The following is a 24,582-nucleotide window of genomic DNA, read 5'->3' as shown; positions in this document are numbered from 1 at the left end:
AGGGCGAAAAACAAGACACAGACAAGGTGAAGACAGGACACGAGCGCTTCTCACGACTGAATTTTTTATTGGGAAGGATATCAGAATATATACCATAGATATGGAAGCGGGGAAGGAAGAAGGTAATACAAAATAACAACTCAAAAAAGAACAAGTCGAGGAGATAAAAGGCCGGCGATGGAAGCAAGTACACAGCAACATAAAACACGTGCAGTGTTACTTAACAACCGATTGAAGGTACACAATCTCACTTTTTGTCAAGGCGATGGATGCGTCACTAACACACTTTTCCCCCCCTTTCGCGATATGGAACGCTTCAATCATCTCTCTCGTACGTTGATAATGTGCTTTGTCAAATACTACAGTCTTATCGAAAAGGGGGCGACATTTACATTCTCTGCAATGCTTCGGTAAATTTTCAAGAGCTGTTGGCGTTAAATAATTTCTGTGTTCGAACAGCCGGACATTTAGACAGCGCCCGGTCTGCCCTACATGATGGTGATGACTCTATGTGAAAACCTGAAGGTCCGTTCGTCATGTGGGCTAACGAGAAAAGAGCTTAGTGCGCGGAAATCACTCGATTAACAGACTTGGGCAGCCCACGGTAAATTCCTATAGTTTTTCAGGGCAACAGAATGGACGGCGTGGCTCACTTCGGGCGTGATTATTTCCATATCACGTGACCAGAGCGGCGCACATGACTTCACGTGACCGATGACGTCACGCCAACGGCAGCGAGCAGCTGTCCGAGTGCATTCCGCACTAGGTTTCAGCGGAGAACATATACTTAATCACAAATTCCAAAAGTCCCAATCGCAGAACCACCAACAGCTGCGCTGCTCAAACGCGAAGGCATAAACTTTGAAGGATTGTCACAGCTTGCTTTCTTTTACAAGAAATCCGAGTTTATTTTTAAGCTTTCTTTTAGGGCGCGGAGAGTTCTTCAACCACCTTTGAATGCACAAACAATTAGGCAATATATATGCACAGAATTGTATACCCAATTCAATACACGATTGCCGAATCTGTTTAGACTGACACAAATACTACGTACATGTATGTGTGGTACGTATATAGTCTACCATATGTCAGCCAGTTGTAATTTTCGCACTGCACGTAAAATTTAGAGTGCATGCAAGGATCAGATAAGAGTCAATACGCAGCTCATGTTTAACCATGCTGCGGGTAATGATCACAACATGCTCATTTCGACTGCCGGTGCAAAACTGAAAGCAACCTGATGCAATGCAATCTTTCACCCTGACCTGGTGCTCGGCTTATATATAGTCCATACTCAACCCCACCTTGCATGCGCCTAGGTGAAACACTGTGTCACTGCGCTCTTCGGCCGAAGCTGCCCTTGGGCCATAAAAAATAATATTCATCATCATCGACCAACGAGTGCTTTTCTCCAAGGAAGGGCGGGGGGGGGGGGGGGGGGGGGTTGGCGATAAATGTACTGAAAAACCATAAAATCCTAAGTTTTTTCGATCAAGAAGGTTTAAGAAATTCATTGTGCTATACTAGGACCATCTCATACTGTACAGAGAGTGCGGAGGGCAGCAAAGAAGTGACTTTGCGTCCAAGTCGTATGCGAAGCAGGGTCTGACCTGACCGGGTCTCTCCAAGACGAACTAATTATACATAGAAGCAGCCTTTGGGAGGCCTGCAAAGGCAACGGAAAGGGCTTATAGGCTTATAGACAAAGAAGTCTCTGATAGACATCTGCCGCTTCTTTCTTGAGCTATAGCTGTATCTAACCATACAAACATATGACTGTATAGTTTCGGGTATAACATGCTTTGTAGCTGCTGCGGTGGCTCAGTGATAACGGTGCTCGGCTGCTGAGCCGAAAGATGCATGGGTTCAATCCTGGCCGCGGCTGTTGAACTTCGATGGGAGCGAAATTCTAGAGGCCCGTGTGCTGTGCGATGTCAGCGCACGCTAAAGGACCCCGCGGGTGGGCGAAATTAACCGGAGCTCTCCACTACGGCGTCTCTGCCCAACCAAACCAAACCAGAACCTGTTTTCGCACCCCGAGAATGTAAGATACATACGATTTGCTTCGAACGCGTTCTTTCGGAAAAACGTAGATGGACAACAGTACAAACAGCCTAGAGGCGTGCACCGTATGGGAACAAGCACAAATCCAGCTCTATTTCAGAGTGGGCACGTGTTTCCGCCCAGCCGACAGTGGTTTCCATCAAGTCATACGAATGAAAAATAATACAGAGCGCTTAAGTCCGAAATAGAAACTGTCATATACCACCCCTTCTTTCTTCCTTTCGGCGACCGAGGCTGGCTGTTCTTCAAGATGACTTCGACCAATGGATGTTTGATGCAAGCCTCCGGGTATAGGCAGACGCATTTTCACAGTGCTCTTTCTGCTGAGTAATGCATTTGATTACATTGTTTGGCAGCTTTGAAACGAAATGATTACAACTTCCCACATATCCTATCAAAATCGCTGCTCAGCGTACCAACGGGCAAGTCACGTTAGGTGTGCAGGCAACACTGGAGCGAATGAGCAACACATCTCTGTTCGCTGCACTGACGATGAAACCCTGAGCATGTTTGGGACACGATCGTACGGTACACCATCAATACAGAGCCACAGTGTATTTCTGCCTCCGCGTTCGCCGATACACTTCCAGCCTATTCGCTGCTGAGAGAGAGGACCCGGTCCCCTTGGCACCCGTAATGAACACCTTCGGCCGCAAGAGCGTTACATATACAAGATGGGTTTTCGCAGAACCCGCGTGTTCGCAGAATGTCGTTGTCACGGAGAGAACAACCCTCGCTTTTTGTTATTACAATTTGCGGGGCTCGCTCCTGATCAAAGCACGCAGCTTCCTTGAACCTCGGCGCCCTGCTCTCAAGACACATTCATCTCGACCTCCTCGCCAACCCCTTTCACGCGCCGACAGGGGGAAAGGAACGAATAAGACAGGAAAAAAAAAAGCGGTTCCTTCCGACGTGCCCGCTCTCGCCATCGACCAATAAGCGTTATGCGAACATCTCGCACGCTTCAAGGCGCAAGAGGCACCGCGACAGTGGGGAGGGCGGTTCTGTATGTGTGTACGTCGCGCGCGACGTCGCTGTTGCCCGAGACTTCGGCCGCAGTGCGCCGACGCCCCCCTTCTCTCGGCGCCGCGGCGGAGAGAGCGGAAGGCAAGCTACGGCGAGGCCCCCACGTGGGCCAACGACGCCGAAACACAGGGGCCCAACGTGCGGCCGGAACGCGCTGCGGAAATCAAACACCCGAATCACAGCTTTGCCGCCCCCTTGCGAGAAACAAAACGGCCCACGCGAAACTCGCGCCGCCGCCGTGCCAAGCGGGAAGGCGTGCCGGGGGCGCTGCGATCGATGCCGGAGGAAGGGAGGGGCGTCACCCTGAGAGTGGGCGGGGCTCCGCTCAGTCCCCGCCCCCCGCAGTTATATAAGGGGGTCCGGTTCGGAACGGTCGAGGTCTCTTCGTCAAAAAAGCATGGCGGAGGAGGACCACGGCGGCCCGTTCAGCATCCGGCGTCTCATCAGCAACGATGCCGCTGCTCCGACGAGCACGGGCGGGTCGGCCACGGCAGCATCTTCGCCTAGCCGCGAGAAGCCTCCGTTCAGCTACAACGCTCTCATTATGATGGCCATCCGACAGAGCCCCGAACGCCGGCTCACCCTGAACGGCATCTACGAGTTCATCATGGACCGCTTTCCCTACTACCGGGACAACAAGCAGGGCTGGCAGAACTCCATCCGCCACAACCTGAGCCTCAACAAGTGCTTCGTCAAGGTTCCCCGACACTACGACGACCCGGGCAAGGGCAACTACTGGATGCTCGACCCGAGCAGCGACGACGTCTTCATCGGAGGCAGCACGGGCAAGCTCCGTAGGAGGTCGGCGGCCAGGGGAAGCCGTCTTCAGCTGCACGCCGCTGCCCTGAAGCAACACCAGCACAGGGCTTCCCTGCACGCCGCCTCGCTGCAGCAGCACCATCTGGCCGCGGCTTCCTGGCCCTCTTCGTGGCTTCTGCGCTGTCAGCTGGCAGCGGCGGCCGCCGGTCTTCTGCTGTGGCCACCGCCTCCCGGTTGCTGCAGTGTACCCGTGGCAGCCGCCGCGGCGCATCACCACGCAGTGTCCCTGTCCACGCCCGTCCCTGCCCCGTCGTCGGCGCCCCCACCCCAGCATCCCCCGGTCTCGACGACGGCCCTGCAGCCCGTGTACCGACCCGTGGCCGTGCTCAGGCATAGCTAGTGTGTAGTGCCCCAGTGAGAGACGTGTTTTCGTTTTGTAGGTTGTGATAATAAACGAGTCCTTTCCCCCCCTCCCAACGACGTCGTCGTGGCCGCAAGAGGAGAGAGAGAGAGAGCGACTGCCGTTTTGTCGGAAGATCAAAGGCGCCGCGGCTCTGGCCGCCGCACAAAAGGGGAGCCGACAATGGCTTCCGCCGCCCAGGTGACGACTCCATCGCGATCGCCTTTTCTACGCGCGCGTGTCCCGCTTAAAAGCGCGCCTTGTCAAGAGGTGCCGCCGCAGCCAGCGGAGAAGAAAGGAACCGGGCCCGCCCTGTCACCGCCGCAAACAGTGTGTACACACAACACGCGGGTGAACAACGGCAGCAACAAGCCGCGAAGGAGGCAGAGCCGGGGTGAAGCCCCGACGCCTCCCTTTTAACAGCCCCGACCGACCACGGGGGGACGAACACCGACCCTGCTGATCGGCCCTGCGTCTGCACCCCTCCGCCCGGTCCCCGGTACGCACGGATCATGCTGCAGCCGGCCCGATAGCACGTGCGTGTTCCTAGATCCGCTGCTGCGTGTCAAAACACGTGTTTTCCTTTGTACTGTTCGTTCCTGATTTGCTTGTTTTTGCTTTGCTTCGCTTGACTTCGCGGTTCGGTTTTGTTTTCCTTGTGGTTCGTGCCCGGTGGCGGCGGCGCCCTTTGTGGAAGTGGCTTTGCTCCCCTTTTAAAAAAACCTCAGTGTTAGGGATCACAAAAGTTTTCACGCATGGCTGGCACTTTTCTTGAGGTGCTAAGGGCAGAGCGGGGGGAATTGAAATGTCGCGTCTGTTGGCGGCCCCTGACGCACGGTGAGCGAGCTTGTACATATACATTGTAACGTGTTTGCATCGTCGCCTCTGCGAATCATCGTGTCTGTGCTTCGGGCTATGTGTGCCAAAGACGACGAAGCTTCAATTACTACTAGGCGAAGCTCTGTGAGTTGAACTGAAAGTTCGCTCGCGAGCAAGAGGTATGCTAAGCAAATCGCTTGTAGCTATAGCTATTTGAAAGCCAAGTGCACAGATGAGGACCAGTTGTTCTTCAGTTAGTATGGAGGATATGGCATTGACGTCATTGCGACCGCCATGTTGGGACCTCTGGTCGAGATTCACCGACCCTCCATCCGAGATTCGATCGAATCCATTTTTATAGAGGGCTACCCTACTGGTCAGAGCTCTTGCGCCTGGCAGTCACGCGACGTTGTTACGTCAAATAAGACTTGTGATTCCGACAACAGAGTATGGCGCAAGGCTATCTTTCCATCATCACTATAGCTCCATGCCTTAAGCGACAGTTCATTATGACGTCACGTTTAGACCGTTTATACGTGCTGTTCTGTTTCATGAACCCCGATAGTTGCAAAGGTCAACAGCATTCGTACTTCAATATCATTTGTGATCACGGCAGTCAGAAGCGGATTATGGTCGTGTGTGTATACGTTGCGAGCATTAAGGCAACACATCTGACCCGGTATTTGCATTAGCCGGCGAGACTCCTTCTGATTGCCTCGATTCGTGCCAGTTAAAACACTTTTAGGGCCAAGTCTATAAAGCATCGTTGTCTGTATGTTGCGCGATAGATATATGTTAAAACTCCGTAGAACCATTCCCCCGGCTGTGGATCAGGCGACTCGAAGCTAACAGCGAATAGTTTGTCCTGGCTTTAGTCCTTAGTGCACATTTACAGAAACAACAAAACAGAATAGTATACTCTATGAAAACCTTGTTTGCGTCTGTCGCTGTTTATATCACTGTCTGACGCTGGAGAGAGCTTCACAAAACAGTAGTTAGCAGCAATGACCTGCTCCCAACTTCTATTGCGCACTCCCTGATGACATTAGTGAGATTATCATTCATTTCTTGTATAAGGTCATTGTCCTCGATTAAAGCGGAATATATGTTCTCCAGCGAGATCCTCAATTCCTTCACAGCTATTACCGCTAACTCGTTTTTGGGCTCTTTCCTTGCTGCAGCTCCCCCCCCCCCCCCCCCTTCCTCTTCGAGTCTAGGCTAATTCGAACCTTTACCAATCCTATGGTCGCTACAGGCTCACCTTTCCTAGAACCTCCACATCCTGCACTATGCCATGGATGCGCGTACAATATCAAGTCTATTTAATTTTCGATCTTGCTGTTCAGGCCACTAAGTCCACTTCCGGTTCTGCCAATTCATGATCCGTATGTTGTATTATTTCGCTCACCCATCACAGCAAGAAACGAAGTCAGCATTTTAATGCTTGTCTGTATGCTAAAAGAGCCAGATGAGTCAAAATTCAAGCCATTTTCTTTTTGTTAGTATATATAAAAAGAAAAAGCTTCAACAACGAACTTCATTTTCTCGTCGCGGAGGAGTGGCGGTCATGAATGTGGGCCGAGCTTCACTGCAGAGTTAAAGGGCAACTGAAGCACTTTTTTTAGAATTTCGCGATATTCAAGGATTCAAATCTATATAGGCTGCAGGTAAAGCACGTCAAGTGTTTTTACACTAGCATTTAAAATAGTGACGTAATCGACGATTGAATTTTGTGCTTCTCCTCAATGCACCAGAGAAGTGCAGAGAAATTCAGCGTGACGTCTCGGAAGGTATGATTTCAAATTGCCGCTGTCGTCAGCCACACCCTGCCCTGACTCTTTAGATGTTGCCAAACAACTCTCAGCAGGGTTTGCCTTCAGTGGCGTTGGTTTTTTCCTTCAAAGCAGGCGTTTGTGCGTTGTAAATGTACCGATACCTTCGATGACGTCATCATGCGTCCCTCACTTGGCGTTGTGCGCTGCGGAAAAGCTTGAATGGCGTCCAGATTTTAATCGGCGATTACTTCACTATTTCAAGTGCTAGCCCAAAAAGACTTCGCATTCTTTATCTGCAAGTTTCACACATTCGACCCTTTTAAGCTCGTTGATTTCTAAAACCTACGCAGTTTCCCTTTAAGCGGCGTCCGACCAAACAGGGACATCAGGTCAGCTTTGACGGAGCCCACCTTCTTTTTTTTTTTCATCTAAATATACTATTGTCTATAGCTCAAAAGCCAGCAGTTTTTATACAGCCTCATTGGTCTCGGAGTATGAAAAATGTGCTACTCTGTTCAAAAAGTACAGGTTGGAGCGTAAAGTTCTGCGTAGAGTACTTATTGTACTTGATCAGTGGCGACTTCCTGAAGCCTCTGAGCGCTTCTTTCGAGCTTCCTAACTTCTCCAGGCGCACATGTTCTGTCCTCTTATCAGCACCATCTCCGGTAATCGAACTACGGTTTGCTATTCGGAACTTGTGCTGTTCTGAACAGCATAAATTAGACGTCACCAGCAAAGAGCTGCTGACACAAATAATTTGTGGCGTTTGCTGCACGTTATTGCAACACACTCAATATAAAATCGAGATCTGGAAGCATTATTATCGTAAGTGCAGTCGGAATTTAATTGCGTACACAGCAAACGTGTTCAGGGGAGCGAAGCTGCAGCAAATATGTGGAGGGTTTCTGTGAAACGCTCGGTGTTGATGCAACTGCATTCGAGCATAATGACCACGAGTTCTTCTTTGTTGATGATGCTTGTGCATGTATATGGACTGCTTAATTTTTCCTGTTAGTGCTTCCTTCGGCGCTAAAACTCTTTGTGAAACGTGCTAAAAGCCCTTTTGTCAGGCGTCGAACAGCATGTAGAATAGTACAGAGAATAATGAAATTTCGTCTGCGTGCACAGCATCATGGTAACAGACATGCAGTGCACCCTCCAAGCTATAAGACAGCTGAAAATACAAAAGATGTTTTGGACAAAACTACACGAGGTTTATGAGCGATAAAGTTGCGTATGCTTACACGACTCCTGTTTTGGTCCGCTCACTGCCTTCTTTCACCCGTTTAAAACATGTTGGCGTTTTTGTTTTTGTGAAAGTTGTACAAAATGGACGCATGTATGTTCAGATCTTATACTTCCTCGAGAAAATGTCTCAGCCTGACTATGGTTAATTTAATACCGTTCTTCTACCGCAAAGGGAAGCAAACGTGTCTTCTCATGTACATATAGGCTGGAGATGTCTATGCCTGCTATTAAAGACGCTTTTTTTACATTACTCGGCTCTCTGTGTGCGTCCCCGCATTTCCCTCCCAACCACGAAATGGCACGCCGGCCTGTTACACGCTGTGAGGTAAAAACGACGCCAGGCCTTGTGCTGTGACAGGAGGGCACGGCCTTCCAGAATTTTCCCAGCCGTGAGCCACCGTGAAACGTCTGTATACGCACGTTTTCGAAGGGTCTCGTAAGGGGGGAGGGAACGTGGTGAGGACGGCTTATTCAATCCCTCCGCTTCTGTCGAGCTATAGCGGGGACCGCTTTCTGGCGTTACGCATGCCCGCGTTGGCTTCTGGAACGGATGCCCCCACTGGCTTCTTATCCCCTGCCGAGCTTTGTTTGCTCGCACGTCTAACGCAAGCGCTACTGTGTCGCCCCCTGGGCGCCTGGTGGGCGTGTCTTGAGACGCCTCCGCTGTTGTAAGTCGGAAGGCAAGAAAGACATAAAAGCCCGACGGGGCCTTTGCAAGAAGCCGCCGCTGCCGGGTGAGCAGCGTATCGAACGGCCGAGAACGAAGGCAGGAGGGGGAGGAGGATGGGAAAGGGCACGCTGTTGCATGCTGCTACCCTCAGCGGACCTGTCCTTCCCTTCCTCCTTTCCACAAGACACCCGAAGAACTTGGCGGAGAATCTGCCATCCTCCTCTCCCTTTTCTGTTGCCATGGCAACGTCCCCGTGATTGGCCAGGGTCGCGCATGTGTGCTCACGAGATAGAGACAACAAAGCTGTCCTCGGCCCCGCCTTGTGCAACGATGCATACCCTGGAGCAGAAGACGTATGGTTCTGGGTCGCGCGTCGTCTGCTTGTATCCAGAGTCAACGTGGATGTAGTTAAGGGAAGGGGAACGGGGGAATAAGGGTGATCTTTTCCATAACGCCCTCAGCGGAAAAGAATTTCAGCTTGTCTCGAGGCTGGAACATGTCTTCCCGTGTCCATTTTCTCGGCTTCTGAGACGTGTTTCTCCCCGAAGCTGCCCGAGGAGTAGGTAACAGATCACATGGGAGGCAACAAACAACGCATAAAAAAAGCAGGATGAGAGAAGAGACCACGACCAGCACAGACTATAGCAGTTGAATGCCTTTGCCTGAAACGCGCGTCAGAGAAAACAACGTGAATCCAAGGAGCGTCTATACTGTGCAGGGGGGAATCACAAGTCAAAGCATATACGCTGATTTCGCGACGCAATGTTCACGCGGTTTATAAATGTGGCATATTTCTTTCATCGAATCATTTGCGTTTGTTCCACGAGGTATATTTGTGGAGTGTGGAGTTGTTCTCGCGCACCCTGATGCGAGTATAGTGACGTGAGCGATGATTTCACATACATCGACTCCAACAACTCCCCGCCTGACATGCACATTCGCACGTCCGCAAGACCTGACACTCGGATTGACACCGTCGTGCTCTTGGAATGGTCGCGAAGAGATCCCGCGCAATACGATTTCGCTGTGCTGCTCATTCAGCGATGCTATTGCTATGTTTCGCCGGAATTCATCCATTCATGGCGATTCACTCACGGGGGGGGGGGGGGGGGGGGGGGAAGCACCAACATCACTGCGGCCGCCGTTTCGGAGTATAACACACACACACACACACACACACACACACACACACACACACACACACACACACACACACACACACACACACACACACACACACACACACACACACACACACATGCATACATACACACACGCACATACATGCATGCATACGTACACATACATACATACATGTACAGTCTTTGTCAAAAGTAACCAGGCTGCATGGTTTACTTCTATAGCTCGTGCAGTGGAGCCCTTACAGCTTCCCTGAAGCTGAAATGGTCGTTAAAGGTAAGGACTGGGGGTCTTCTTACCTTCCAAGACCTTTCGATCTTTAGAAAAGCCACAAGGGCTCCACTATAGAAGCTAGAAGCAAACCATGCAGCCTGGTTACTTTTGACAAAGACGGTACATCATATACATGCAGAGCTGAAGCTGCGCGCTGTACTATAGACAAATGACACCCCCGACGTTACGTGAATATATACCTGCTACTCACAACCCCTCGCGCATAGATGTAGTATCCACGATTCCCTTCTCTTTTGCCAAACGTGTCACCGCTCGCCGCACCGTGGTGAGCTTTAAATACAGAAAGCAAGGCCCGTACAGTATTTCAATTCCCTTCGATCGGTGCGAACTTCAACACTTTGCCGCTTGCGTTCAAAGCAAACGCTGGCTGGAGCTAATTCCTTACGGCGACCCTATAGGGGACCTGCAGAAACAAGGCGTAATTGTTGGTGAATTCACACGGTCAATAGATTTTAATTATGCATGAAAGAAACAGTGAATGCAAGAAGCGCCGCTAAGTAAACGGGGCAAAGAAGCACGGGACAAACAACGTATACAGCAAACAGCAACTGTTCGCATGCACTCAGCATAATGCAGCCCGCTTCAAAAGAAAGTTGTGAATAATGACTGATGGGTATGCGGCGTAGTGAACGCATCAATGGGGATTAATTTGAACGAAAAAATGTAGCGTTGAAACAGGACACAGAAAGATGAGGACAGGACGGGGCTACAACTTACAACTGAATTTCGCATTCCTTTACTGTGCACCCAATTATAGATGTAGCCCGCAGCCTCGTGCCAAGAAGCCAAAGGCCATAAGTATTAAGTGAGCCACCCAGCGGATGACATCAGTGACAACGCCTGCTCCTCTCGAGCATGCGCAGTTCTCGCCTCTCATCTGCGATATAAATTACGCCGAAACATTCCAGGACATTTTTCTCTATAGCGACTCGAGGCCTGCTCGAAGCCATTTGAAGATGTGTTAATTGAATACTATGATCACGTCAACAGCTCGCGACGCAGAATGCGTTTCCTTCATCAGTATACACGCATCCAATGTGTTGGTGTAGCAGTGGTTTGTGTAGCGCTGTTGCAAAAAATATGAATCAGTACCAACTCCATTCTTATGCAGTGCACGGTTTACAACAGTGATTTGATTACGGTTTCAATGCGCCCGAGAGCAACACGATTTACGACAGACGGAGTGGCTCACAAAATTTTCAAGTCGTAGATGACAAAAGCCTTGGCTCAGCTAAGATATATATACCAGGTGTCACAGGTGAATATAACCATGCATTTAAAAAGCGCGGAATGTCCTAGCAGCATGAAACCAAGTGAGGATTGTTTAGAGTCGCGTGACCTAGTCTGCAGTATCTTTTGCATTCTTTCAAAGTTATTTGCCGCCGCGGTGGCTCAGTGGTTATGGTGCTCGGCTGCTGACCCGAAAGACGCCGGTTCGATCCCGGCCGCGGCGGTTGAATTTCTTCGGAGGAGGAATTCTAGAGGCTCGTATACTGTGCGATGCCAGGACACGTTAAAGAACCCCATGTGGTCGAAATTTCCGGAGCCCTCCACTACGGCGTCTCTCATAGCCTTTGGGACGTTAAACCCTGTAAACCAAACCTAATCTACCTACCCTCTCCGGCACGGCAAGCAGGCCTCCGGGAGAGAAGTAGCGGTTTATTTACTACTCAATTACGTTAAGCCCCATAAACCGAACCTTAATTAATCGGCAAAGTCTAATCGGCTAATTTTTAATTATTGGCTACAGGAACAAAATGTCAATGGAAAATTTGTAGACCGCTTTGAAAAACAGCTGTCTGAATCGTTTGCACCAAGATTCCGTTTGCGTAAAGTAGTTTTTTCATCACCATAACTTGTACAATATAAAAAAAAACGTTCCGTGTGACAACGATGCCATTTCAACGTTCCAAGACGCGTCTTAGATAACAAAATCCGGATTTTTCTTGAAGTGCTCTCTCCGACGAGCCTAACGGTAATAGTTAAAAAGTTAACTATTCAATATTAATTAACCAGCCTGCTAGTTAGCACGTCTTAGCTGTGTTCTGATGCACCGCTGGCAATGCTACGCCGAAAAAAGCGCCATTATAACTCAAAAAGTATATTTTTAAAAATTGTGTAAAATCTTAGGTTTGGTTTGGTTTATTAGGGTTTAACGTCCCAAAGCGACTCAAGCTGTAAAGGCTCCGGAAATTTCGACCACCTGGGGTTCCTTTACCTGCACTGACATCGCACAGTACACGGGCCACTAGAATTTCGCCTCCATCGAAATTCAGCCGCCGCGCTCGAACCCGCGTCTTTCGGGTCAGCAGCCAAGCGCCGTATGCACTGAGCCACTGCTGCGGGGTTAAAATCTTAGGTGTAACACTCTGCATAGCCATCTTATTAACTCAGCTCACCTTCTGAACTGCTAAAACCAAATTTACACATAGCCGAACATTCTCGAGTCCCGGTTACGTGCAACATAATTAAATACTCCTGAAAGCAGCAGACTGGACAGCTCAGGTGGCATAGAGCACCGAATGCGGTTCAGAATCATACTACAGACGTTAAAAGGTTCTCTGATGACAACGGGGTATTGCACGCCTCCGCCTGAGGATTTTTGCCATATTCGTCCCGCACTGCTAGTCTGCACTGTTCAGCGAAATTTTCTGGCAACTCAGTTTCACACTGAGTCTGAAAAACTTGGACGTCTGTCTACAGGAGTCGCCTGTGAACTGCAGGTTATAGAGGTTCCGGTGGATGTGCCTGAACACCCTGTAGAATGATGTACAACACCTGCAATCTACAAGTCCCTATATGTACACCGTGGTTCACAGGATGTCCATAGGATGGCCTTCGGTTGGTGGCTGATTTCACTTTAGCAGGGCGGACATGTTTCACACCATGTGAAACTGAGGAGATTCGTCACAGACAGAAGCGTATGCATAGCCTCGACTAACGGGGCAGATGTCTCGTATAGATAGACCACTATAAGCAGCTTCTAGTTCAGAAAAGTTCAGAAAATTCTAGTTCAGATTAAAGACTGACGCATGCAGGAAAGGAGATGGAGGATATTTTCTTTATATGGCTGAAGAGCTCAGTGAAACTGAAAAAAACTTTTTACGTATCGCTACAAAGCCAGTGCACCGTCGACCGTTCCATATAATTGCATGAATGCATAGTAGTTTGCTGTGTGCGCTATTAGTGGTACAGTTCTTCACTGCACGCAGGTGGATTTGTCTAACGTGCGTAGAGGCAAAAGCGTTTTTAGCACCACTTTGACTGCCTCTGTGGCACTGGTTACGTCACCATTGGATGACGCCACACATAGGTAGTGATTACCAAGTAATGTCAAATTACTAATTAATGGACAATTACTGATTAATGAATAAATACTAATTAACAGCTAATTAATGACGCTTAAGCTTCGCCTTTAGCAGTGAACGCCACCACCCGTTCGGCGCGATGCCTTGCCCTTCGAACGCAACGCTTTTTGAGGAAAGGAAATGGCGCAGTAATTCTCTGTCATCTCGGTGTACACCTGAACCGCACCGCAGAGGAAGGGAAGGAGTGGGAGTGAAAGAAGAAAGAGGGGCCGTAATGAAGAAAATGAAAATTGTATTTGAGGAAAGCAAATTACGCAGTAACTGTCTCGCATATCTCGGTGGACACCCGCCATCCGTTTCTAGAGGAAGGGAAGAAGTGGGAGTGAAAGAAGAAAGAGGGGCCGTAATGAAGAAAATGAAATTTGTATTTGAGGAAAGGAAATACGCAGTACCTCTGGAGGTGGTGACGAGGTCGGCAGCCTTCGGGCTACGGCCGTGTATCTGTTTTTTCAACCAGCGTCCGCTCCGGCGGACGCGGTTGTTGCGACGCGCGTCTTTACTCTCTCTTTTTCTCTTTCTTCTGATCTTTCAACTCTCTTCTATCTGCACGTGGCAGCAGTGGTGGCTCGGCTTGAGTCAGTTGGCAGGCCCGTGCACTTTCCTTTTCATTCTTCTATCAGTCGCAGTCGCAACCACACACTCGCTCCTCGCGCATGCGCAGCTGGGGCTCTCTGACTCCGCGAAATCGCTCACACCTAGCGTATAGTGTTGCTTCCGCAACAAAACGCGAGGAGGAGGAGGAGGATAAACTTTATTTTCGTCGACAGATGTATCTGACGGTGTGGGGTTATAGCCCCATCAAGTGGCCATGAGCCCGTGGCGTTCGGCGACTTCTAGGGCTCTTGTCACAACCCGGATCTGTGTGTCCGAGTCGGAGCTGAGCAATGCGGCCTCCCACTGGTCTGGATTCGAGAGCTGCAAGCCTCTAGGGGGGTAGTCCCGAGGGCAAGCCCAGAGTATGTGGGATAGAGTGGCATGTTGGCCACACATTTGACAGGAAGGGGAGTAGACCCCAGGGTATACATGCGGGCATATATCGCGATTACCCTCGGCGCTGTGGCCCAACAAATTTTGGCCGCGCCAAAATACATGCGCTTTCGAGAAGCTTGCAGGTAAAGCAAGTTCTCCAGGGCACGTAACTCGTCGAAATAGCCAGAATTTGATGGGCCACAGCGCCGAGGGTAACCGTGTTTTCGAAATCTGAAAACTGATATGGATATTACTTACAAGCCTCTACAACCCTCTCAATAATTAAGGAACCTAAAATTAATAGTTGAGAAGTTAACTAGTAGACATTAGTACACCAGCCTGATAGTTAGCACGTCTTAGCTGTATTCTGATGTTCTGCACCGCTGACACCGCCACGCCGAAAAACGCGCTTTTCTAACTCCAAAAACCTATCTTTAAAAATTGAGTAAAGTCTTACGTGAAACGCCCTGTGCATCATATTTCGTTGTTCATCGCTTTGCCTCAGCGTCTTCAGCCATTTCACTCCATCGGCAATGATCTGCGGTGGTGTACATTTCTGCGTGGTAACTTTTTCATCTCTTACTCCATCGAGGACACGGGAAGGACGTTTATGTGTATTTCCTTCACGACTGGCTGAAAAGTCGAAAGTAATGTACTTTCTTTCCACGCAAGGACAAGGGAAGGAAAGTGCGTCTATTTTTTTAATTTTTATTCAAAGCGGAGATGCAGAACGAAAATCAAATTTGTGAACTGCCCTCAGTCAGCTTAGCTTCACACCTCAGTGAGACCCACTGTGGCCGGAACACTTTCAACTATATCAAAGACTTTCTCACCCATCGAACAGCATTAATCAAAATCCAAGAGGCAGAATACGGTCCGTATCAAATGGGTACGCGGGGGACACCACAAGGCGCGGTGCTATCCCCCCTACTCTTTAATTTGGCCATGCTCCATCTCCCGGACCAGTTGCAGGGTATTGACGGCATACGCCATGCGCTGTATGCCGATGATATCACGATCTGGGCCACAGAGGGAAACTTAGGGCGCATGGAGGAATGCCTGCAAACAGCCGCTCACGTAGTGGATCGCTACGCAGGGCACTGTGGTCTCCAATGCGCACCCAGCAAATCTGAATTTGTACACCTTAGGGCATCACCTAAGGACAATACCAAAATACATCTCTCCTTAACAAGTGGCCCCATACATGAGGCCAAAGAAATTCGAATACTCGGACTCTTCATCAATAGCCAAAGAAGAGTAGACACAACACTGCACAAGCTCCGCAAAATTGGAGACCAGGTGGGCCGTATGGTCCGTCGCGTCTCCAATAAGAGAGGGGGTTTGCGAAGCAAGGATGCAGTTCGGCTGGCCCATGCTTTCGTAATCAGCCGAATTCTCTATTCGGTCCCTTATCTACACTTGCGGAAGCACGACGAAGACAAAGTTGAGGTAATACTCCGTAAAATGATGAAGAGGGCACTTGACCTTCCTGTCTCCACCTCCAATGCGAGACTTCTTGCATTGGGAGTGGTGAACACCTTTCAGGAACTCAAGGAAGCCCATCTCACAAATCAATACACGAGGCTAGCCCAAACGAAGTCGGGCCGGGACTTGCTAGACCGGCTTCACATCCAACACGATTTCCACATTCAGGAGCGGGTCCGAGTGCCCGAACTCTGGAGACGCGCCGTCAGAGTTCGACCCCTCCCCACTAAGATGGATAAGGAAGACAGACCATAGTGGTCGTCGCCAGGCTAGGGCGGAAGCCTTAGCGCGCCACTATGGTAACAAGCAAGGTGTCTACTACGTAGATGTAGCCGGGCCGACCCACGGGGGGTGGTACACTGCCGCGGTCATACATCAAGAAATACAGGTGGATGGTCTCTCCTTTCAAGCCCCAGGCACAACACAAGCTGAAGAGGTTGCTATCGCCCTAGCTGCTTCTGATACCAAATCAAAACACATCATAACAGATTCGCGTTCGGCGTGTAAAAATTATGAGGCTGGCTGGATAACTCCACTAGCTGAACGAATACTAAGAAACTGCAGCCGAGACACCGATCCTACTCCCCGCTGCATAGTTTGGACTCCGGGCCATCAGGGCCTAGCAGGAAACGAGGCTGCAGACGCGGCGGCCCGAGCACTCATTCACCGGGCGTTCCCATTGGCTCCTGAGCACCTGAAACCTGAAGGTGGCTCTTTACTCTCGTTCAAAGACATAACATCTTATTATAAGGATAGGCACCGCGTGTACCCAGCCCCTGCAAAGGGACTGGGGAAAGCAAACGAACGCGTTCTACTTAGACTATTCACTAATACAATGCTGTGCCCGGCAGTATTAAAACACTTCGATCCCGCGTTCACTGGCAGGTGCAAACACTGTGGCGAGGTGGCTGACACCTACCACATGGTTTGGGCTTGCCAGCGCAACTCAGCTCTCTCCCCCCACCCCAACCCTACCAGAGAGGAATGGGAGGCGGCCCTGCTTGGCTGCTCGGACCTTCAGGCCCAAAAGGCTTTGGTCAAGAGGGCTAAGCTGGCGGCTTCGACCAATGGGGTCCCGGAATAGGGACTCCACCCATTGCGGGGCTCTTTAAGAAAGCCTCACCTCTTTTATTAAATAAAGGCTTTTCATCATCATCATCCATGGGGGCAGCTTGAGCTACAACGCTCACTTCCCGCTGAATGTAATTAACATTTCTGATACCTTCTTACCGCCTTTCTATACTTACATTTGATCATGTAATCACTGCAAGCAACTGCGGTTGCTCAGTGGTTACGGCGCTCGGCTGCTGACCCGAAAGACGCGGGTTCGATCCCGGCCACGGCGGCTTAATTTCGATGAAGGCGAAATTCTAGAGGCCAGTGTGCTGTGCGATGTAAGAACCCCAGGTGGTCGAAATTTCCGGAGCCCTTCACTACGGCGTCTCTCATAGCCAGAGTTGCTTTGGGACGTTAAACCCCAACGAACCAAACCAGCAAGCAACTGCAGGTGAATTTCAAGCATGCGTAACATCTGCAGTTGTGAAAGTTTGGTTCTCCTCTCCATTTACACTTTTGGCCTATCGACTTTGACTCAGTGGTCGAAAGAATGTGCCGCAAGCATATTCTATACGACTACATGCGACTTCAGGGCGTAAACGCCGGCCTTTCTTGCTAGACGACCTGTGCAGAGCTTGAACCGCGCATGCCGCGCAGGTTTGGGGTATTGCGGTTTCGCCTGAAATCCGTGGCGCCGCTGTTCGGCGCGTATAGACCTTTCCAACGTGATTTCCGCCGTATTGCTGCTGCGCTTTTTTTTTCACTTGGCGCTATCAATTGCTCCCTGGGCGTCGCCTTATTGCTTGCTAAGCTGCTATACTCCCGACCCGCAGATGCGGTGGGCTGACAAGGTACAAAAAGCAGTCCAGACAGCAATATGGGGGCAATCAGGTTGGAAACGAAGTTTCCAACGATGCATAGGCTCTGGAGCACGTCTAAGCAGTTAAAACAAAACAGACAGAAGCGCCATCTACATCAGCACAATAAACATGTTCATGACAGGGGCGGATTTAAGGGCCGCTCTTGTAGTGGGCGCTTGGGGGGGGGGGGGGGGGGGGGGGTTCATTTGAACCATGTATTTTTCAGAATTTGTTAGTAAAACAATGGGCTTCAGCATAGTTTCCATATGTAAAATTTCCCGCTTAGAGAGGGGGGGGGGGGAGGGGTTTAGACCGCTCAACCCCCCCCCCCCCCCCGCCTTTAAATCCACCCCTGGTTCGGAACACCACAGTGTCTAATTTTCTAGACTGATTCTGCGCTTTGATCTGAAGCCGACCGACCGAGGCTCCGAATCCGCGGACAGAGGGTATACAACTAAAGGTTTACTCGGTGGGCAGAACTCGATAAAAAACCCATCTGCACTCGACTTCGCAGAACGCCTATAGGATGATTCTAAACGGCGAGTAGAATTATCTCCGTAATCATCATCATCATCAACCTGATTACGCCCACTATAGGACATTACATACAAAAAGCGGAAATGCATGCACACAGGGACAAGCAAGAACACACACGAGGAATAAGACCACTACCATTTGTCTCCAATTATAACCCCATCCTGTGCCAGCTGCGGCGAAGTTATCCACGCAAAGTTCTTCACCTCAACCGGCCACCAAACTTTCTGCCACCCCAGCTACTCTTGACATCGCACTTGGAATACACTCCGTCGGTTATCTTACCTTTGCATTCCATGCCCTGCCCATGCCCATTTCTTCTCGTTTTCGACTCAGGATGTCATTAAAGGGACCATGAAAAGAATTAAAAGCCGCTTGCAAATGTTAGAAGTGATGCTCAGAAGCATTGACACCAAGTATGAGTCTTCGGAACTCAGCCGGCAATTTATTATGAATTTTTAAAAACCGTGTTTTTCAAAATTCGCGGGCCGCTTGGTGTCTTCGTAGGGAGCAATTCTGAAACCAAAACCGGGAAGATAGACGTCACTAGTCCCATGACGTCGGCAGGCCACCACACGCTGTCATTCGCTAGAGCCGCCGCAGCTTCGACGTCACGGGCACACTTCCGGTAGCGGTGAAAATCGTCTGCTCGAGCTGCCGCGCGACCCCCTGGGGCAAGCGCGAGCGAGGGCATTGCCTTCGCGCATATGGTTTTAATTTACCTCTGCCGCCTCTTTCTGTCGCGAGTTCGGGAGCCACTAGCAGTGCCTTTTTCGACCGCCCAAGATGAATACGCGTTGCTGTGTCGTCGGCTGCAAACCCAGTGACTGGCGAGGTGTTGAACTCAGGCATGTTACTCCTAGAGACGTGCGTGAGAGAGCAGCCTGGATGGAGCGCATCGGGCTGCCAGCGTCGCACGCACGCCGAAGACTCCGCGTTTGCGGTCGACACTTCGCACCTGACGCTTACTACTATAACCCAGCGCTCGTTCGATAGTCAGGCATGAATGTCAAGCAGCTGAAGCTTTGACCGAAGTCGCTGCCGACACTGTTTCTTCCCGCCGGGAAGGTGAGTTTCCAGCTTACAGCGATCGGTATGGACGTTTACACGATATGATCTGCGATGGAAGACAATTTTATCTACGAGAACTTAAAAAAAGGTGCCGCATTTACTTAGGGCACAGGACGAATTCGAAGCGTTAGCTGTCGCGGAGGGCCTTGGCCTGACGGCTACGTACTGCTGCTGTTCACATTCGGCTGCTGCTTCGACATGCAGACTCGGACCCGACCTTCTTTGACTCTCCCGTCCGTTTTACGACCGTAATACCGTATGTTCCTTGTGCTCTAAGTCGGGCGGCGCGATTTTGCGATCCCGCAGCCGGGTGTCCAACATCATTCGAGAGCTAGGCTCAGTATATGCACGGTGTTTCACACCAAGACTTGGCAGCATCGGTGTGACGGCCGAACCGGCGCACAAAAAAATAAAACATTGTGTGAGCCGGGAACAGGTCCGGGTCCATTCTGCCAACTAGCAAAGAAACCCGACGCGCGCCGCAATCCAAGAAAGCGCCGAGACCGGAGAGACGCTGCCGACGCACGCTGCTCCTCGCGAGTGCGACAACCGGAAGTTGTAAACCGAACGTCAGCGAATGACGTTTTCATGGGCGGAGCCCAGTCCCGGAGCTGTTTTCTTTATTTTTTCATGGTGCCCCGCGCGTACGAGTTGAGGGGGGAGAGGAGGAGGGTGATTTTTAATCGCCTATAACTTCGTTGTTATTGATGCTAGCTCAAAAATTCTTGCGCTGGAGTGACGAGTGATGGATTGCCTATCTTTACATAATCTCAATAAATTTGTTTCATAGTCCCTTTAACCCACCCTCCTTTATAAAAATGGTCGGTACAGTGTACTAAAAGTGTATGTCCACTACTCAATGAATTATCTACAGACTGTCTATGTGATTTGTATTGGTCTATAGGAAGTTTATAAACAGTCTACAGAGCAGAGTGGGCCATTCAGTGAACAAACCCTCAAAATATTTCTTGAGACAGTGTAGACTGTTTATAGACTTTTACGGCAAAAGTCTATAAACAGTCTACAGACTGTCTCAAGAAATATTTTAAGGATTTGTTCTCTGCACAACCCACTCTGCTCACTTCCTGTCTCTTAATGTCACGCCTATAATTTTCCTCCCCACAGCTCGCTGCGTTGTCCCCAATTTAAGTCAAATCCCCGAAATACAGCTACTCAGAATCGAAGGCAACGGCACCGACATCGCGGCAGCTCCATGGACCATCCATCCCGGGCGGTCGAATCAATAAGCGCCCAAACCGCACCGTACATAGGGGCTGAATTAACGGAAGTCTGCATCGGGGCCCTCGTGGACCTTGTGCGTATAGACGCTGGCCGGTCGGCGCTCATCGAGTCTCGTCAACGAACGACACGCAGCGCTCGGAGCGGCGGGACGCCCAATTGACCACCGCACGGCGATGCGTCACGGCGGCGTTACGTACGGCAGGCGAAAGAATGATGGCGGCAACTGAATAAGGCCGGTTAATTCCTGCCTCCCCCTACGGAGCATGCGTCAGCGTGTTGCGGCGGACGCACTCCCACGCACTGCTGCTCCGCATTTTGACTAACCGGGGTGGCAGCCATTACGGTGACGCCTCTTGATAGTCAGCCGTTACTTTGGGGGCCGGATTCGGGGGGTACTAATCTGTCAGCAACGGTCTTTTCAGTATTCCACAGCGCGACGAACGGGACATAGAAGGAATAGGCAGGGTCACCACACAGCATTGTGTTGTGTAGCTGTGCGCTGTCCCGGCGTGTTCCTTTCCTCGATGTCCCGTTCGTCGCGCTGTAGTTATGGAATACCGTCACCGACTCGTTCAACAACTTTCTCGTCGGTCTTTTCAGATCACATGGTTATAAGTGGTACCACGATGGTCACCGTACACTGTTCAATGGAATCCTGTCTGGCGAGATGGAAGGCTAGGGATTCACAGAAGTCAGCGTACACTCGTGAACAACGGACCCGTATGGACTCCGAAACGGAAGTGCTTTAAAACCACATTTTTCTACGTTCTTTATTTCTGTGAATCTCTGGGCTACTACATCATAAAACCGAAACATAGAGACAGCATTATATGCAGTTTAACGCCCCAAAACGACTCAGGCTATGGAGGCAGCCTTACAAAGCAATTTATAAGGTGCAAACTGCTCAGAAGCGATAAATGTTCTTTTTAATCAATACATATACACCCACACTCCAGAAAATTAAAAAAATTGAAATATTTTAAAAATAATTTCTAATTCCTTCTTTCCTCGTGCAGCTGCAGACTGGGAACGGCCTTCCAAACAACGTTGCCAAGCCTTTTCTCTGATAATGTAAAAACTTTCCTGTTATTGTGAATCTATGCTTTTAATCCTTGCCACCCCTTATGTAATACCCCTTTTTGGGGCCTTTAAGGTAATAAAATGAAACAAAATCAAATGAAATTTTACGTCACCTTTGAGAATCATCCTTTTATTTATTAAAATATTTACATCAACACCGACTTTTGAGCCCTCCTACAATGCAGGAGACTTGGCATATACGGGTTAAGCAAGTTTCAGCGCTTGTTGGAGCTGTGGGTCGCCAATCATGAGCCTCTACGTACGCATTATTGCAAGTGCCGTGGCGATCGACGCTGCCACCGTCCCTCGGCTATTCGGCGCTTCGCCCCCCCGCCATATGGGCGCCTCGGCAGAAGCGGCGACCGAGTTGCGTCGTCGACCGTACGGCAGCGTGGCTTGCACCCGACGGGCGGCAAGAGCGCCGTGATTGACCGAGCGGCGGGTACCCCGCCGCGATGCGCGCGCAAATAAAGGATGCACCCATTCTCCCCCGCGGGAGTGGAGAGAGCGCGCGCTCTGCTCTGGCGCTGACGGACGCTTCCGGGGGCTTTTCCCGCGCTTTCTCCCCCGACCCAGTGGCGCGAATTCATGCGCCTCGCAGCGAGCGCTTTCCTCCAAGTCTGCTCCGGACCTCAAGCGTACACCTCGGCTGAGTGTTTGTGAGACCTTGCGGTTGATGTAGGCAACCATAGTTAGCGAAAACCGCGGTTACCTGAACAGCGCTAAAGAGCACCCGGGTGGCAAATGTATTAGTTCGTGTTTTTTCCGCAAGCATGCATAACTGCACAGTCGCGAGGTGATAGTGTGCTCACAAAGACAGCGCAGAACGTGTTTTAACGTTAAGAAAACCCGGTGTCAGTGTTGTGAGAGAAAAATCACGAGCATAACTATGCCAGGTGGTGCCCAGAGAGCAACCTCGGAGGCAGGTCGGCCGCCTAGGTCACGTGACCTTGGGGAGTCATCACAACCTGCCCACCGTGGCAGGTGGCAGTTAATGATTGGTCTCTGGAGAAGAGCAACCTGGGTGGCGCAAGACCCACCGCTGAGAGCACTTGCTATCGCACAGTAGTGGCGCATGGCTCAACAGCTGCACCACTGCGCCGGAAGGCGTATGAGGGCTCCCAGGGATCTATGAATGTTTAGTAGAGAATGACCAATTCCGCACGTTTGGGTATTAACACATCAAGCTGTCGCTTCATACCCTTAAGACGGACCTTAAGTCGCCTCCAATTATGGGACCTTGACGGAAACTGCGTGCAGACTACTTCCCGTACAAAGTACAAATAACAAACTTCATCCTGAAAAGTTTTTACTGCGGCGACTGACATTCCATCCCAGCACCTTCTAAGCTCACAGCACCCAACACCATGCATCTCGCACATCTTCCACCCCCTCACATCACTGGGAGACTGAGAGAAAACAAGTGCTATTTCCCGAAATTATTGGATGTCGCTCAGGGTTACCAGATGCAGAGAGGTAAATGGGCTCTATAGGGGGCCTGCAGGAACAAGGCGTTGTTGATGTATCCACATGGTCAATAGGTTTAATAATGCTCCAAAGAAACAATGAATGCAAACAGCACCGCTAATTAAACGGGGCACACAAGCCGCCGTGGTCCGAAAGACGGGGGTTCGATCCCGGCCGCGGCGGGATTCGATGGAGGCGAAATTCTAGAGGCCCGTGTACTGTGCGATGTAGCCCAGGTGTTGTGGGTTTTTTGCGCAAAAGACACGACACAAAGGAACGAGGTAGACAGGACAAGCGCTTACTAACAACTCAGGTGTTTATTGACATAACATTGCTTAAATACAGCAGCTGCTCTTATCAAACACGAAAAGGGAAAGAAGAGACTTAGCATACATATATCATATCAGCACAGATCCCACCATCGCACGAGTGAATGCATGTTTCGAGCTCTAATTCTGCGCAAGATAACTGATTTCTTTTTTTGAGAGCAAAATTGAAGGATTGCTGACACACGAGTTACCCGATTTTCCTATCTCATTGGCCTCAATTATCTCTCTTCCAAGTTGTGTCTTGCACCGGCGCAGTACTGAAGTTTTTTCGAGCGCGGGAGTGCAGTTGCGGCAATTCCGAATATGGTCAATCATTTTGCTACCTGACTTGTTCTTTACATCTCTTGCGTGCTCCCTCAGCCTTTCATTAAGGCACCTGCCAGTTTGGCCAATGTACTGCTTACCACAGGCAAGTGGTATCGAGTACACAACGCTCTTTTTACAGGCCACGAAGCGCTGCTGGTGCCGCTTCGAACAAGCGACGGCCGTATCCTCCGCATTCACTCTCTTGCAAATCCTGGAGAGTTTTTCAGGAGCGTTAAAAACCACTCTAACACCAGCCCTAGCACCGATCTTCTTAATATTATGCGAGATTCCGTGAATGTACGGAATGACCGCCACTTTCTTCCGGTCAACTTGGTCGGGTTTGCTGGCTGGCTGGTCGGGTTTGAGCGCAGGCTGCCAGACGGCCTTGCTGGCTTCAACTGCCGAGAACCTGCTGAAGAAACCAGCCAGCAAACCCGACCAAGTTGACCGGAAGAAAGTGGCGGTCATTCCGTACATTCACGGAATCTCGCATAATATTAAGAAGATCGGTGCTAGGGCTGGTGTTAGAGTGGTTTTTAACGCTCCTGAAAAACTCTCCAGGATTTGCAAGAGAGTGAATGCGGAGGATACGGCCGTCGCTTGTTCGAAGCGGCACCAGC

At 50.2% G+C, this 24,582-nt stretch overlaps 1 protein-coding gene across 1 annotated transcript; it reads left to right on the top strand.

The window, feature by feature from the left end:
• The first annotated feature begins 3,354 nt into the window (after positions 1 to 3,354).
• On the top strand, positions 3,355 to 5,157 carry LOC149330842 (uncharacterized). The gene has a single exon (XM_089559988.1). It carries the CDS (start codon positions 3,488 to 3,490, stop codon positions 4,247 to 4,249), a length of 762 nt encoding a protein of 253 aa, XP_089416114.1. The 5' UTR covers positions 3,355 to 3,487; the 3' UTR covers positions 4,250 to 5,157.
• The last annotated feature ends 19,425 nt before the right edge of the window (positions 5,158 to 24,582 follow it).

This window comes from Amblyomma mixtum, chromosome 9 (assembly GCF_055824585.1).
Source record: "Amblyomma mixtum isolate Tamu chromosome 9, ASM5582458v1, whole genome shotgun sequence".
Lineage (NCBI taxonomy): Eukaryota > Metazoa > Arthropoda > Arachnida > Ixodida > Ixodidae > Amblyomma > Amblyomma mixtum.
The sequence above is the reverse complement of the archived record's forward strand: the minus strand, read 5'-3'. Positions and strand labels throughout refer to the sequence as shown.

What these genes read in the sequence shown, in the direction of transcription:
- LOC149330842 (XM_089559988.1), top strand. Translation starts at nt 3,488, where the DNA reads ATGGCGGAGGAGGACCACGGCGGCCCGTTCAGCATCCGGCGTCTCATC.